This window comes from Lethenteron reissneri, chromosome 54 (assembly GCF_015708825.2).
Source record: "Lethenteron reissneri isolate LAM-NWPU_2019-01 chromosome 54, ASM1570882v1, whole genome shotgun sequence".
Lineage (NCBI taxonomy): Eukaryota > Metazoa > Chordata > Hyperoartia > Petromyzontiformes > Petromyzontidae > Lethenteron > Lethenteron reissneri.
This window is the reverse complement of record NC_083832.1, coordinates 555,295-571,218: the sequence shown is the minus strand read 5'-3', so window position 1 is coordinate 571,218 and position 15,924 is coordinate 555,295. Positions and strand designations below refer to the sequence as shown.

General features: G+C 54.6%; 1 protein-coding gene across 6 annotated transcripts in view; it reads left to right on the top strand.

The window, feature by feature from the left end:
• CPED1 (cadherin like and PC-esterase domain containing 1) overlaps positions 1 to 15,924 on the top strand; it is a 66,213-nt gene that overhangs the window by 28,257 nt on the left and 22,032 nt on the right. For all 6 annotated transcript variants that reach the window (XM_061573946.1, XM_061573945.1, XM_061573947.1 and 3 more), the window contains 5 exons: positions 7,234 to 7,306; positions 8,052 to 8,291; positions 9,280 to 9,384; positions 10,800 to 10,972; positions 13,967 to 14,136. In XM_061573946.1, coding sequence (XP_061429930.1) covers positions 7,234 to 7,306; positions 8,052 to 8,291; positions 9,280 to 9,384; positions 10,800 to 10,972; positions 13,967 to 14,136 — 761 coding nt within the window. The remainder of the gene's footprint in view (positions 1 to 7,233; positions 7,307 to 8,051; positions 8,292 to 9,279; positions 9,385 to 10,799; positions 10,973 to 13,966; positions 14,137 to 15,924) is intronic.

The following is a 15,924-nucleotide window of genomic DNA, read 5'->3' as shown; positions in this document are numbered from 1 at the left end:
ATTGGCAAGTTTTGTTTACGTGACAAACCTTACTAATTGGCTGTGGCGGATGGTGGTGGATTAACGACACATTTGTAGGGGTTATTACGGGGAGAAAAGGCGGACGGAAAACACAAGGGTGTCTGCACCCACGTCCGCATCCGTTAACCACTGGGGGGCCATGGGGGCTCTATGATCCCCCATAACCCCGCCCCTCGGAGGGGATCCCTATAAAAGTTGGGGAGCCAGAGAGCTCGGGGCCAGTTTTAGAAGAAGCTTACCAGTGAAGTCTGAAGACCGGCAGACTAGGCCCTAGGACTCCCCTGTCTCGCTGCCCTTGTCAGGGCCGAGCTGGGCAAGCCAGCGGCGCGGCCCCAAGAGCTTCCGGACCTCTGCTCTTGTAAGAGCAAGGCCGGCTTAGCTTGGTGCCGGGATCCGTGCTTTACCAGGGCCGGATCAGACAGCCTCCCGTAGCACTATTAGATGAGGACTGGGAACAGGACAGGGGAATTAGTGCTAGGGGTGTTTACCCATCTAGTACGGGTGAAGGGGCTGTTACCCCTTCAAGTATTGTAACTATCCTTGAGCTTAATAAAAGAGTGTGCCTCGACTCCGTCGTCAGTCTCCCTGGAACTCACTACATCTGGCATCAGAAGTGGTCCAAAGCATGGATACGAGACGGACGACTCGTGCCCAAGACCCCGGAGAGGATGACAACAAGGGAGAGGCGGTGCAAGATATCACCGCCGACGTACCTGAGCAACCGCTGCCGACTCCACCACCTGCAGGGCAGTCGGAGAGAGCCGGGACGTCGGCTGATGAGTTGGCATTGGCCCACTCGCGACTGGCGGAGCTCCTGTATGCAGCGGCCGCCACGCTTGAGCAGATAACTCGCCTGGGGCCGGGGGGAGCTGCGCAGCGTGAAGACGGACAGCGCCCGCCAGAAACTCCCATCTTTGCAATGGGCCCGAGGCTTGAACTTCCCGCCACGGGTACAGTAGGAGCCGAGGGAGGGGCCTCAGCACGTCACGCGGACGGCGGGGCCCAACCAGCAAGTACCACGTCATCGGCGGGGACGGGTCGCAGTGGCTACCTATCAGCGGTCGCCGGGTCATCAACGGCGGACAACTGCACCGATCAAGCCGGAACCAGGGCGTCACCAACGGCGCGACCTCCATTAGGGTCCGCCATTGCTCCCCATACAGTCCATGGAGACAGTACGCGAGCTGGGCGATCGTCGGAGACGGAGCCGACATTCCAGCAACACCTGCTGGCCCTGCAGGAGTTCGTATCGAGCAGCGGCGACTGGGGTGGGTTTCAGCGCCATTTCCTCGCCCACCAAGAGATGGCTGGGTGGACGGACAACGAGGCGCTGCGTGCTCTTCCGGCAATGCTGGATAGTGACGCCCTTGGCACCCTCACCGCTGCACCCAGGTCGGAACGCTCCACACTTGGGTCGGTGCTGCAAGTGCTGGCCACGGTTTATGGGCCGCCTTTCGATTGTCGCCAGCTTTTCTACGAGCGGCGGAAGGGCGACAAGGAGTCTCCACTCGCGTACCGCATGGCCCTGTTGGCGTTGGCGAAGGCGGCCTTCCCGCGTATGGACGAGGAAGGGGTGGATGCGATGGTGGCCGAAAAAATTTTGATGTTGGCTGACGACTTGAACTTCATCATCCTGGCGCAGGATGATGCGGACATGTCTTCATTGCGGGCTGCAAGGCACGTCCATGCCAACCTGATTTCACAACGGAGGAAGGCCAACAAGGCAGCTGCGGGACACACCGTGGTGGCAACCACCTCCGAATCTGAGGGGGTCTTCGCTGCGGGCCGTTCTGCGGGATGGCGGTCTGGCGGGCGACCGGCTCAAGACGCGCCGAGCCACCGAGAGCAGCCCAAGTCTTCGGGAGCACTCGTCGTGTGCTACAACTGTGGCCTCCGGGGCCATGTGGCTTCGGGATGCCAGGCTCCTCGACAGCTTGCAGCAAGACCTGGAGCTGAGGACGGCCCTCTTCGAAAGCCTCCACAACATCCTCCGGCAAGTCGTGGCACCCCACATGCTCGGCATGCACGCACACCCACTTCCTTTTCACATGCTCCGATACACGATTCTCGGGGGTCAGGTGCTGGTGCGTCGGGTCGTGGCGTGATGGGGAGGGCGCTCCAACCGGGCCAATGGTCCGAGTTGGCTCACCGGGTTGTGGCTGCGTCGGCGGGGTCGTCCGTTGTTACGGGGCACATTGATGGGGTGGAAGTACGGGTATTGATCGACACGGGAGCATCGGCGACTATCATTTCCGATTTGATTTATAATATCCTGCCCGTTCAGAGTCGCCCGTTGCTCCCCGTCGACATACCGTGTTATGCTGCAAACGGGGGCTCGTTAGGTATCATCGGGCAAATTCGAGCGCAAATTTTTTTCGGGGACATTAAATTATCTGGCCTGGTGTTGGTCTCCTCCTCTCTGGCAATTTCGTGCCTGTTGGGGACAGACTTTTTGGCCAAATTGCCTGTCAAAATTTTGATTGACCAGGGATGCATCGAGCTTCCATCGGGCCGACGTATAACGTTCCTGCCTTCCACCCCTGCCTTGCGTACAGCCTGTGCAATGGTACAGGCGCCTGTTGCTCGAACGGTGCGCGTACCCCCGGGGGCACAGATGCTCATGCCCCTGCGGTTGCGTCGACCGTTCGCTAAAGGGGTCTCAGACCAGGGCATTATGCTGGGGCCGTCTAGGGCCGGGGTGAATGGGCCAGATTTGGTGACGGCCCAGACTATTGTTAGAGGGGATGAGGACCCGTTTATCGCGGTCCTCAATGTCGGGACACGGACGGCGGTGGTTTCCCAGGGAACCGTGTTCGCGCATGCGATTCCGGTACCTGCGGAAACGCCGATCATTGGCCAGGTGGCCACCGCTTCTCACCCGCGACTGCAGTCAGACCATGATGAGGGTTGGCTGGAGGCGCTTTGTGCTGAGACACCTGACCTATCCGACTCACAACGTGCTAAATTGCATACCCTTTTGCGAGAATTTTCCAACGTCTTTAGTAAGCACAAATACGATATCGGATGTACAAAATTGCTGCGCCACCATGTTGACACCGGTGACAACGCTCCTATCCGCCAAAATCCTTTTCGGTTAAGTCCCGCCGAAAAGGATCATGTCAAATCGGCTGTAGATGACATGTTGGCTTCTGACATTATTTCTCCCTCGACCAGCCCTTGGGGTGCACCCATAGTATTGGTTAAAAAGCACGATGGGTCCCTAAGGTTCTGCGTTGATTTTCGGCGGTTGAATAAGATCTCAGTTGCCGATGCTTACCCGCTTCCTTGAATGGACGAATCTCTGGATGCCCTAGCTGGATCACGATTCTTCTCCACCTTGGATTTGATGTCAGGGTTTTGGCAACTTCCTTTGGACGACGAATCGAAGCCCAAAACGGCTTTTCGAACGCCGCACGGCCTCTTCCAATTCAATCGGTTGCCTATGGGGCTCCACTCCGCTCCCGCAACGTTCCAGCGCCTGATGGATTGGTTCTCGCTGGCTTGCAATGGGAGGTATGTTTGATTTACCTAGATGACGTGATCTTATTTAGTAAGACATTCGAGGAACATCTTGATAGGCTTCGGGCCGTCTTTCTCAAAATGCACGCAGCTAATTTGAAATTCAAACCACAAAAGTGCCATTTGCTACACGAATCTGTAAGATATTTGGGTCACATCGTCGGACGGTCAGGTATCTCAACCGATCCCGCCAAAACGCGTTGTGTCAGCTCCTGGCCGACTCCCACCTCGGTGGGGGAGGTTAGGAGCTTCATCGGTTTTGCTTCATATTACCGGCGGTTTGTCGTGGAGTTCGCTTCCATCGCTAAGCCGTTACATGCCTTAACGGCAAAGGGGGTGACATTTCATTGGGGCCCGGAAGAGGAGGCCGCCTTTAACTCTCTTCGTGATGCCTTAGTGGGGGCCCCGCCGTTGAGTTACCCCGATTTTTCTCTACCTTTCGTGCTCGACACAGACACGAGCAACACGGGGATTGGGGGCGTGCTTTCCCAGGTTGTGGGTGGCGTGGAGCGTGTTGTGGCTTACGGTAGTAGAGTATTGTCTCCTGGCGAGCAAAGATACTGCGTCACCCGCCGTGAACTGTTGGTTATTGTTTTCTTTATTCAACAGTACTGGCCATATCTGTACGGCCGGCGTTTCACCGTCCGTACAGATCATGCGGCATTTCAGTATGCCCTGCGTATTCACCAGCCATCGGGGCAGTTGTCCTGATGGCTGGAGATCATTCAGGATTTCGATTTCGAAACAACATATCGCAAGGGGATTTGCCACACTAATGCCGATGCCCTGTCGCATCTGCCGGTCGCATCGGATTGCACTTGTTTCTTGGGCTCGGGGCGTTGCAAATCGGCGAGCGACGGCCAGGATTCGGTCCTTGCGGCCGCCGTTGAGGCTCCTTCGGGCGTTGGCCCTATTGATATGGGAGGGAAGGATTCCCTACTGGGCTTGTCAGGTGCGGAGTGGGGGTGCCTCCAAATGGAGGATATGTCCCTCCTGGCGCTACGGCGTCGCGCGGAAGGATCCGGTCAGCGGACGTCGGGCGTTGACTCATGGGGGTTGTGCCAGGGCCTCCTCATGCATTGGGACGGAACGATCCACCGCCACAGGTTGGTGGTGCCTTCCACGTTGAGGGGTAGGGCTGTATGGGCTGCTCATGAGCGGCTCCTGCACCTGGGCACCCACAAAACCCTTGCCATGCTCCAGCTTAATTTCTTTTGGCCGGGCATGGCAAGGGATGTGGACGATCTGTTACAGTCTTGTACCCAGTGTGCTCAACGTAAGCCGCCATCAAGGGGAGCCATGCCACCGCTCCATTCTATTTCAGTCACCCGAGTTAATGAGCTTGTCGCTCTTGATATTTTGGGGCCGTTTCCTTCCACGCCTAGGGGTAATAAGTACCTACTGGTTGGCGTGGAATATTTCACACGATGGCCTATGGCTTGGCCCCTCGCCAACCAGTCGGCAGCAGCCATTGCGGAGGCTTTTGTCCAGGGCTATGTCCTCGACAAGGGCGCTCCGGAATGGTTGTTGACCGATTAGGGAAAGAATTTCACTAGTTCCCTTTTACACGAGGTGTGTGAGCTTCTTGGTACGAAGAAAATTCGTACTTCCCCTTACCACCCACAAACGGATGGGATGGTAGAACGCCTGCATAGGACTCTTACGTCCATGCTGTCCCACCAGGTATCTGAGTCCCAAACCGATTGGGACCTTCAGATCCCGGGAGTTCTGGCAGCTTACAGGATGGCTCCTCACGCGGCGACCGGATTCTCGCCATTTTTTTTAATGTATGGCCGCGAAGTTGACCCGCCTGTCGCGACCCAGCTGAAAATTGCCACACCACACGCTAAGTCCAAGTTCGCAGACCATGTTAAATTTAACATCCTCCGGTTGGCTGAGGCATGGGAGGCGGCTATGCAAAACTCTGACTCTCGCCAGAAGGCGAATGAAAGGTTGCGATCGCGCCGGTCACACACGCACGAATGGCACCCGGGCGACAGAGCGTGGCTACACTGCCCCCAGATGCCATTGGCTACCTCGTCTAAGTTGTTGCGACCATGGAGGGGGCCCCGTGGAAATTGTGCAGGTTATGCGGCCCCAATGTGTTCGCATTAAATGGGGGAAGCGTCGGTGGTTCGTACACTCTTCACGGTTGAAGCCGTTCTTTGCGCCACGTGCTTCCTCTCATGACTATGGCTGAACATGTGGGGGGTCCACTGACTCCTGGAGGGCGGGGTCGCCGCCAGCCTCTGATCCGCTGCTAACTGTTCCGTCTTCAGGGGCCCAAGGACTGACGCCCTCTCGGCCGCCGGCCTCCCCCGAGGGGGTCGGCGCTGGCTCGTCCAAGAAGCCGGAGGGCCGTGCACCTGCATTTTCAACACCTGCCGGTGGCCCTACCGGGTCGGGCCCTTGTGACGGGCCCACTGCACGGACACGCGTCAAGACGTGCCGGTTGTTGTGAGTTGCTTTCCGCGCGTGTTCCGCTGCTGGAGGGCTCGCTCACCTTTTTTTTTATTTTTTTGTTGGGTGGAAGTGGGGAACCACACTCTGTACATATGTTGCATGTTGGGGCGGGGGTATTTATAGGGGGCCGTCGGTTGTTGTTACTCTTGTTATTGTTTTTGTTACGGGGCACACGCATGTTGACTGTGTTAAGTCTTTATTGTTGGTGTTTGAGGGGTTGTTGCAGCCGGGACGGCTGCGGGCTGTACAGGGGGGGGGGGGGGGGGGGTGATGTAGGGGTTATTACGGGGAGAAAAGGCGGACGGAAAACACAAGGGTGTCTGCACCCACACACACGGGTGTCTACACCCACGTCCGCATCCGTTAACCACTGGGGGGCCATGGGGGCTCTGTGATACCCCATAACCCCGCCCCTCGGAGGGGATCCTTATAAAAGGCGGGGAGCCAGAGAGCTCGGGGCCAGTTTTAGAAGAAGCTTACCAGTGAAATCTGAAGACCGGCAGACTAGGCCCTGGGACTCCCCTGTCTCGCTGCCCTTGTCAGGGCCGAGCTGGGCAAGCCAGCGGCACGGCCCCAAGAGCTTCCGGACCTCTGCTCTTGTAAGAGCAAAGCCGGCTTAGCTGGGTGCCGGGATCCGTGCTTTACCAGGGCCGGATCAGACAGCCTCCCGTAGCACTATTAGAGGAGGACTGGGAACAGGACAGGGGAATTAGTGCTAGGAGTGTTTTCCCATCTAATACGGGTGAAGGGGCCGTAACTCCTTCAAGTATTGTAACTGTCCTTGAGTTTAATAAAAGAGTGTGCCTCGACTCCGTCGTCAGTCTCCCTGGAACTCACTACACATTTATATTTACGTGATCTAACCCAAAAAACCTTTATTATGAATATGTTTCAAGACTCTACTTTAAGGAGGATACTGCCCAGTTTTTTGTGGGAATAAGGAAGCGATGTTAATAGGTTTAGGCCGAGTTTGTAAGTATTTTTAGCAATTTGGATGTTTGGCCAATGCCAGTTAATTTACTCGTTTTGTCCCTGTCTATGCGTATTGCTCTGGGAAGGCCATGTAGGTGTTTTAATGGCTCTACAAGCAACTTTGTCTCACACCGCTGCTAACGGATGAAGGACTCGAATGGTGATGGGTGTTTGTCTCAGGGAAACGTGTGTGATCATTCAGTCCAATGTACATTGCTCTCAGGTATGCCCTTGCATCTGACCCCGTGTACGCTGCAGGTGTGCCTCGTGTTTTCAGCTTCTGAAGTTCATTCTCACATTCGACACCTCACTCCACCCGCTTGTCCTGCAGGTATTTTGACCATGACTCGGCACGTGGGCACACTGCCGCATCGCACAACGTGCTCGCTATACGCCTGTGGTTTCTTGGCAATTGTCCCCGCCTGCCTGTCTCACAGCCACCTTGTCACCAGCGTTCATTTCCTTGAGATTGTGGCATTTCTAAGCGCAGTGCTGCTGTGGTATCCCGGTCCCACCTGGTGACACTCCGCCTCTGTTGTTTATACTCCAAAATACTTAGAAACCCTTAACCATCTTCCCTGCTCGTCCTGGTTACCACTGACCGGGCTTCTGATCAAATTATATAATGAGGTGGAATCAGTTTTTAATTGTAAGTTTCTGCAAGAGCCATTCTGCAGAAAGTCTTTAGTGCAACTCCACTTTTGCAAATCCCAACCAATCCCAGGTTAGGGTAGCGATATTCTGCCTTGGTGTTAAGATGCCATGGACTAATCAACCCCCCCCTCCCCCCCAATGAATTGAGTTGATTACAGGCCCCAGTCTGATGAACAGATATACGTGTGTATGTGTGTACGTGTGTATGTGCATTTCCCAACAAGTCCACAAAAAAACATTCAGGCTATTACCATCTTCATCATGCTCTCTCCGAGGCCGCACGAATGCCAAATTACGTCTAGAACTTGCGCGCATTCTCTAATCCTGGTCTCCCTCTCTCTGTCTCCCGGCGCACTCCCAAGCGTTGCTCCTCTGTATATTGGATATCCGTGCTGGCGTCCGTCGCGTCATGCGTTTCGCAGGTGAGCGGCCACCCGAGCCTTCACGTAGCTCGGAGGCCACGCACTGCGAGCGCCTCCCCGCCAGGACCGGACGATGCACCAGGGCATGGGGCCGCTCGCTCACAGGAGGCCCCGGCCTATGAGGCTGTCCTGCGGGACTCTGCCTCGCTGCTGTGCGCCGCCACCACTGGTGTCGGCAAGGCCTTGGCGGGAGACGTGCGCGATATCCTGGAGCGCCACGGGGTGGATGCCGAGCCTCAGGTGAAACGACTGCTCACTTCCGCCGCCTCCCAGCGCCCGAGTGAATCGCTGCGCCCGGGCTAAGCCGGGTAGAGGTGCCGGCGCCTTCCTTGCCCACCCGTCTCGTCGAGTCACCGGGCAGCGCTGCCTCGCTTCGTTCACAACGACTGGGCTACAGGCTCGTGTGTCCCATACTCCCCACCCTCAGCCCTACCCCACCCACCCCACCCATGCTGCAGAGCTGTAGTGGGCTCAATCTCATTGAGGTAGTCAATCCAGCCCCGTTGTCTTTGGGCAGCAATCGCACGAGTAGCAACCTCGTTGGTTGTTTGTGGTGGTTATCCAGCAGAGAGTACGATGCTTTCCATGAGGGTATGGAATTCCGCCACTGGTTCGTAATCTGCCACTCGCGTTGATCACTGCCCAATGTTTGATTGGGGGGAAGGGGGGGGGGGCACTGAATGCAGTGCTCTTGACAAAAAATTGGACCGGTCGACATCCGGCAAACGGGTCCTTTGGCGATAGCAAGGAGATTGTCGTCATCGCAAAGTCGAAATGCCCCCAGTGAAACTTGGTTCATAACGCATCCAGGAGAGCAGGGTCACGAGGCTGCGAATACGACGAATAATTTGTGACACTGCGTGCACAAAGCAAAAAACAGCAACAACTCAACGGAATTGAGTGTTTCCCTAGGATCTCTTCAGTCCCTCGGGTTCTGAATAAGCAGAGCTTCGACAATTGTTGGCACCAGCTCGTCACGTGGCTACCTTCTGGCCCCTAAGTCGGTCTCTCTACGAGCGAATATTCTGCATTGTTACAAGTTGACATTATTTTTAATTATAAATTTGCATGCGCTGCTGTTTGACATTGATCCTCTTACTGTCGTGAATACATCTCACTTGTTGGTGATATTTCCCCACCATGTTGTCGAGAGCAGATGCCAAGCTTACCAACGTCTGTCCATTGGTTTCGTTTTTATTGGCCACTATGACGAACCCCCACGGTGCAGAGCAAGTCTTACAACGTGGAGCAGAGTGCATGCCTCACGGGAGACGACCTCCGCTTCCTCGTGGACACGCACAGCGAGAGCAAACACTCGGGCCGCTTCAAACTGGTGAGAGCACGCACAACACCCACAACAACTGCCATTCGCCACTAAGTGGCGGTTACGTCACCACGACGCTTGTGCCAGGCTATGTGCACCTTAAGGCCACATGAAGTGTCGAATGCCCGCTGGAAGGAGGTCACGGGGCAGACCCAGGTGTCACGGGTCGACTAACTAAGATGCCTGGCTGATGCAACACCTGTGCCCCCTACTGTGACAACTTGTTGTGCTTTAGCCACCCGGCGCTCCGCTCATTGTTGTGAGCGTCGCTCCTCCGCCCTCCGTTGTTGTTGGAGGGCGACTGCCTCCAACTGCCCAGTAGCGTCCTTCACAAGCCTCCTCCACAGAGGCCGATCTTGACACCGCTGGTACCAGTCATCGGCAAGTCCACTCAGCTCCACGTCCTCCGGTACCAAATCACTCCATGTCTTCTCTAGCCCATGCCACGCCCGTTTAGCCCCCTCGATCCGGCCGAACAAAAGCTGTTTAGGCATGTGGTGGCTGGGCATGGACACATACACGCAGACACACATGCACGCAGAACTCATCACACAGTTGTAGCCACGTGCAGACGCGTCGCTTACACATGCAGCACTCATCACGCACCACTCATCACGCACCTGTCACCAGCACCATCTCCCCCTTGGCTGCCGTTCCATCGCCACTCTTGCCCCTCAGCCACTGTGTCCCCAGCAAGCCGTGACATGTTCTACCCAAGCCCCGCTTTTCATGATAGTTTGAAGGATCTTACGAACGCGCATCCTCCAATCCACGGTTTCCTCTCTCCCGATGTCACTTTCAGCACGCTTTAACACTGTGTTCATGGGTGCACGCTTATATGTTCAACCGGCATGCGCCGCTTTGCCGTGATCTTAGTGACCTTGGTTCATTTCCTTGCCGTGCGCACCATGGTCAATTGGTATCTGAGCGTAGCCTGGCATTTCGCCTCCATCCACTGTCTAAAGTGAGCGTCGGTGCATCAGCGTCGGGACGGTGCATCAGCGTCAGTGTTAGTAATAATAATATACATTTCTAAGGCGCATTTCATCCCAGGATCCCAATGCGCCACCGTGTATAGAAAGCAGGGAAATAAGACAGAGCCAGCGGTAAACGACCAAAACTATGGGGGGAAAGGCCATTTTCAAGAGGTGAGTTATAAGGGGCAGATTTACATAGTGCTAAAGATTATAATTGTCTTATTTTCAGAGGCCAATGCTTTCCATCGTCTTGGAGTGGAGCTGCACTGGCAAAAGCTCCAGTAAGTAATGTAGGGCTAACACATATATAGCCTTGTTAGGGGAATAAAAGGTAGCTTTTTGTGGTAAGGGTGTGTGATGCAGACCTTAAAAGGCTCTCTCCGATCGTCTCATCAGCCTAAAGAAAGGACTTCTGCCTTTTTTACTTTTACTATCGTGTCCCCCCAGCTCTTCCCATCGTCTTTGCCGGAGTTGAACGCCTTTCGCTCCGCCCTCCAGCACCGTTCTCGCGAGCCGCCCTTCCCACCATCGTACGCCACTGACCAGCTGCCTACCCAGCTGTGGGAGGACCGGCAAGCGAAGCTCTCCGTCCCGACAGCCCCACCGCTCGGCGATCGCAGGCAACGTGCACCCCCACAACGACCCGCCCAGGGACGGCTCTCGTGTGCAGTGCTGTGGCCAAGCGTGCACATACATCAAGGGTGCCATCGTGGCGCAAAGCTGATGATGCCAACCGCACCTCGCCAATGCTTCCTACTTCCATGGCGAGATGTTAACTACCTCGCCTGGTATATAGGAGGTATTTTTCAATGGGCAGGATCCTGATGAAAAAGAGTCCTGAGACTGAAAGAGGTCTTAATGGATACACACGTGTCATGGTTGTGTAATAATAATGATCATAGAGCACTATGTGCGTTTCACAGACAGCGCATAGAGGTCCACGGTTGTGAGCCGTGCGTTGTGTGTGAAGATAGGGAGGCACACGCGGTGGCGAGATGTTAATTACCTCGCCTGGTATGGAAGAGGTCGTGGGTTCGACACCGACCCTGACGCCTGCTGTATATATGAACTTTATGTATCTCTTTCCCCATGGGTCACATGGATTTTTCTCCGGGTTCTCCGGTTTTTCCCTCCACATTTGGCTGCTATACATTTCCACATGATGATAAGCCACTTCGTTGAGCTATCATTTGTGGTCTGGTCATCTGTGGTAAAATAAAATAAAATTGTTTAGTTTAATAGTTTTACCCTCCCGCCAGACAACGCAGCTGCCGCTCAGTAGACATGTCATCGTCTGGTCTTCCCCTTGATCGCCGGACTCGTGGAGACCATTTCTGTCTCAGCAATCGCACCCTCAGCCAAATGCGCTTATCTCCTCATCACAAATCTAATTCCACATTCCTATGGCGCAGGTGAGCCAATCCACGGAACGGGTGGGTGAGCGAGCGGATGAGTGAGTGGGCGGGTGGGCAGGTGAGCGAGCGGGTGGCAGGGTTGCGATTTCCGCATGGAAAATGCGGAAGGAGGGTTCAAATTTTCCCGCATTTTTGCTAAAGTCAACCGCAAACGGTGGAAAGACTACTCCTATGACCGCGCGCTTTTAACAACACGGTAATGCGTTCTATTGGAAAGGATACATGCAAGGCCCAGCATCACGTAGGGCTTTGAGTTACTGATTGGAATGAATATATGATTTCCGCATTTCCGCACAAGAACCACATACTTTATTCAAAAGCGGAGCCGTGATTACGAGCACATGTACATGATGTATCCTTTCCAATAGAACGCATTAACGTGTTGTTAAAAGCGCGCGGTCATAGGAGTAGTCTTTCCACCGTTTGCGGTTGACTTTAGCAAAAATGCGGGAAAATTTGAACCCTCCTTCCGCATTTTCCATGCGGAAATCGCAACCCTGGCGGGTGGGCTGGTGAGCGAGCGGGTGGGCTGGTGAGTGAGCGGGTGGGCTGGTGAGCGAGCAGGTAGGCGGATGAGCGAGTGGGTGGGTGGGTAAATGAGTGGGTGAGCACAACCACTGTTGACTTCCCTGCAAAATGGTTTTATACTTTTAGTTTTTTCGGTAAAGTCACGTGAGTAAAAAATTGAAATTAAATTTAATAAAAATAAAGTAATAATAAATCACGACGTTTCGGAGGCAACACAAGTCTCCGTCATCAGGTGGGACCATCACAGCCAGATTTGCTGTATCAAGTGAGACAGGGATTCCAAGATGCAAGTTCTTAAATACAAGTTAAGGGGGAGGGGGGGGGGGAGCTTATCAGAATGTGATAGCCAATGAATTGAACGTATTGGGAGGGGGGGGTCTAAAGGAAGTGTGCGTAGACGTCGACGTGGACGTGTTTGTGCGCAAGCCCCTGTTGATGCACATGATTACGTATTGGAAGGGGTGGGGGGCTAAAAGAGAGGACGAGGAGTACGTGTACGTGGACCTTTTTTTGCACAAGCACCTGTTGGTGCACATGATAGAAGAGAACGAAAATGCTCATGTTTTTTACCAGTGTTGGCTGACAATCAAATACGAAAAAGGAGAGTACTGTTAAACGCTGGGGATGTTAACACTCGGTAAAGTAAAATAGTGCCTGTCAGATAAGATGGTCCAAAAATGTGTAGTTAAATCTTTTTTGCATGTGTAGTGTTGTACAGACGGACTCTTCAACGTCTTTTGTAGCACACACTTTTATTCGTCTTATGAACACAGTCCCTATGCACTGAGGGGTATACTGTCCCCTCACCTGTTACACTCAGAACGTACAAGCCTCCGCACCCTACAGGCTACTTAATATCCCGCTCTTTCAATGTCCTCTGACTGGACCTAGGGAGATGTCTCCCCGACCACAGGTTACTCTGAACCCTAGCCCTTATAAGGGCTGGAGGGCTTGGTCCAGGGTCCTAGGCTTCTTCCGCCGTCTTGGGTCTTCGTGTAGTCGAACTCCCCGAGAGCTCTGAGCGCTCTGGCTTTATACTTGTTCGTGGCCGGGTTGTCCAATCCCCGGCCACCTTGTGGAACCCTGTGATTGGTCGTTCCCAATCTGCTTTAAGATCCCAATTCACCCTATCTGACCCTGACCATTAGGTCGCGCGGGAAAACCTTGTTTACGGTCAGCTCTCACAACTTGTGAGACCCTGACCGTTAGTTTGAGCGGGAAAACCTTGTCAACGATTAGCTCTCCCAGTTTGTGAACATCGAGTGGGTAACTCTACTACACATGGTTAATAGCATCTTTCCAATGATTACTAAGTTTGTACCCATCATCACGGTTGAAATTATGTCTGTGTTTGTATATCTGAATGGCTTCGTGTACAAACCTTTGATGGTAGCCAGAGGGTTTGCAGAGCATCTTGGTTTCGGAAAAAACAATATCATGAGAGCCCACCGCGTTGTAGCATTGATTCCGGAGGGACGATGGGCTGATTCAACACTCAACCGTGATTTGAGCTCGTAACCTCTCACTTTAAGAGCCGCTTGCTCCAGCATTGAGCCATCCACACATCTATTGAGACTTCAGACTTATTTTATGTGTTAGGTTCGGCTCGCAACTGAGCAACTGTTAACCTCGTCACTGGTAATGACGTCGCTTGCGCTCGTCCTGTTCCAGGAGCAGTGCGATTCAGATGCAGCGTGGCTCCAGGCAGGCAGATGCCAGTCCAGCAGAGCCAGGAAAACCCGATGCAGCCACCGGCAAGGCAGATGCCAATCCAGCTGGGCCGAGAAATCCCGACGCAGCTACCGGCAAGGCAGCACAACGTGCAACCATCTACACAGCGAGTACGTTATTTACACCGACACATTTCATCATCGCCATCTTGTTAACAAGTGCGCTGCCTCTTGCAAACTTCCCCCTCGATCCGATCCCTCGACTGAACACAACAGGGTTGCCGGGATGTCCGTGTCCACAACTGCGACGAGGCGGCTTGAGCGTGAGCGGGTTAAGGGTCCCCGTCCTGTGGCCAAGTCATTGGCCGATGCTGCGGCTGCGACTTCAGCCATGGACGCTGATGGATCCGGTGCTGGCGTCCCGGTCACCTGTAGTCCTGCAGGATGGACAGTGGCTGCATTTTCACTCGGATGCATAGCGGGCCGCGAATGTGACAACCTCCTCCCACCCGGCCAAGCTGACGATGAAGGAGGTGAAGGTGACGATTCTTGTAGGGGCAGCTCGGCTGCGACGTAACGTTTTAGCCTCGAGGGGTGAACGTACTACCTACGTTTTCCCAACTGAATGCGAACACATTGAGGTCGCAATACTTGCACCACTGTGACCGGGCCCTTCCAGGGCCGGTGCAGTTTCGCTGACGTATATAACGGTACCTGTGGGCAGTGCAGTCAAGCCAGGTCACCCACTGCAAAGGGATCCGAGACCGGCGGCTTAGCCCGCAAGCGCTCGTTCGTAGCTTGTGCAGACGCGGATGCTGCCGAGGCCGCCTCGCGAGCCTCGTGCAATTACTTGAGCGAGTGGCGGAACGCAGCTGGCCAATCTACCAAACGCGACAGAACAGGGCGCAACTGTGCCTCAATCGGAGGGCTCAGCTCGCGTTCATATAGCAAGAAAAAGCGTGAGTATCCCGTTGATGTATGCGGCACTGAGCGATAGGCCGTCAAAACCCCAGGGATGTACAAATCCCAGTCCGTCTACTGGTCATTGACCAAGTGACACAGCATTCCCGAAATGGTGCAGTTAAAGCGTTCTACCATCCCGTCCATTCGTGAGTGGCATAAGGGAATGTCCGTATCTTCTTGACACCCAGCATGTCACACACCTCCTGCAAAAGCTTGGAGGAAAAGTTTCTGCCCTGGTCCATGAGCAGCTGCTCAGGAGCCCCCTTCTCAGCGACATACCCATTTACAAAGGCATCCACTATGGACGCTGTAGTCTGATCGGCCAACGGGCAGGCAAAGGGCCAGCGTGTAAAGTACTCCATCCCCACCAGTAGGTATCTACTTCCTCGAGGAGTGGCGGGGAAGGGGCCCAATATATCGAGGGCCACGAGCTCATTTATCCGGAAAACTTTAATGGACTGCAGGGGAGCGCTGCGCACAACCGGTGGGGGCTTTCTGCGCGCACAGTCAGCACACGCCGATACCCCACTGCCTTAGCACCACGATGCCAAAGCCGGCGGCCCCGCCCAGTCCGTGTCCCCGGCAGAAACCGGTGCCACGATCTAGGGTTGTGCCATGGCCGGCGGTCTACAGTGCGTGGATCCATCACCGCAGGCGCACTTAATGGGGGCTGCCAGTCTGGACAATGCATCGGCGTTCGTAAGCCTGATCCCTCTCCAATGCACCACTCGATATGTGTACTCTTGCAGCCGCTCCAACCATCGGGCCATCTGACCGGTCGCTTGGTTAATGCAGGGTGAGTACTGCAATGCCACGTGATCCGTCCGAACAATGAAGTCGCAGCTGAACAAAGTGGACGACGGCAAGCAGCACAGACCACGTAATGCAATACCGCTGCTCGGCCTGCGACAAGACACAACTTCCGTAGGCAATGACAACCTCTCTACCTTCCTGAATCTGGGAGAGAATGGCCCCGATGCCCACGTCGCTCGCATC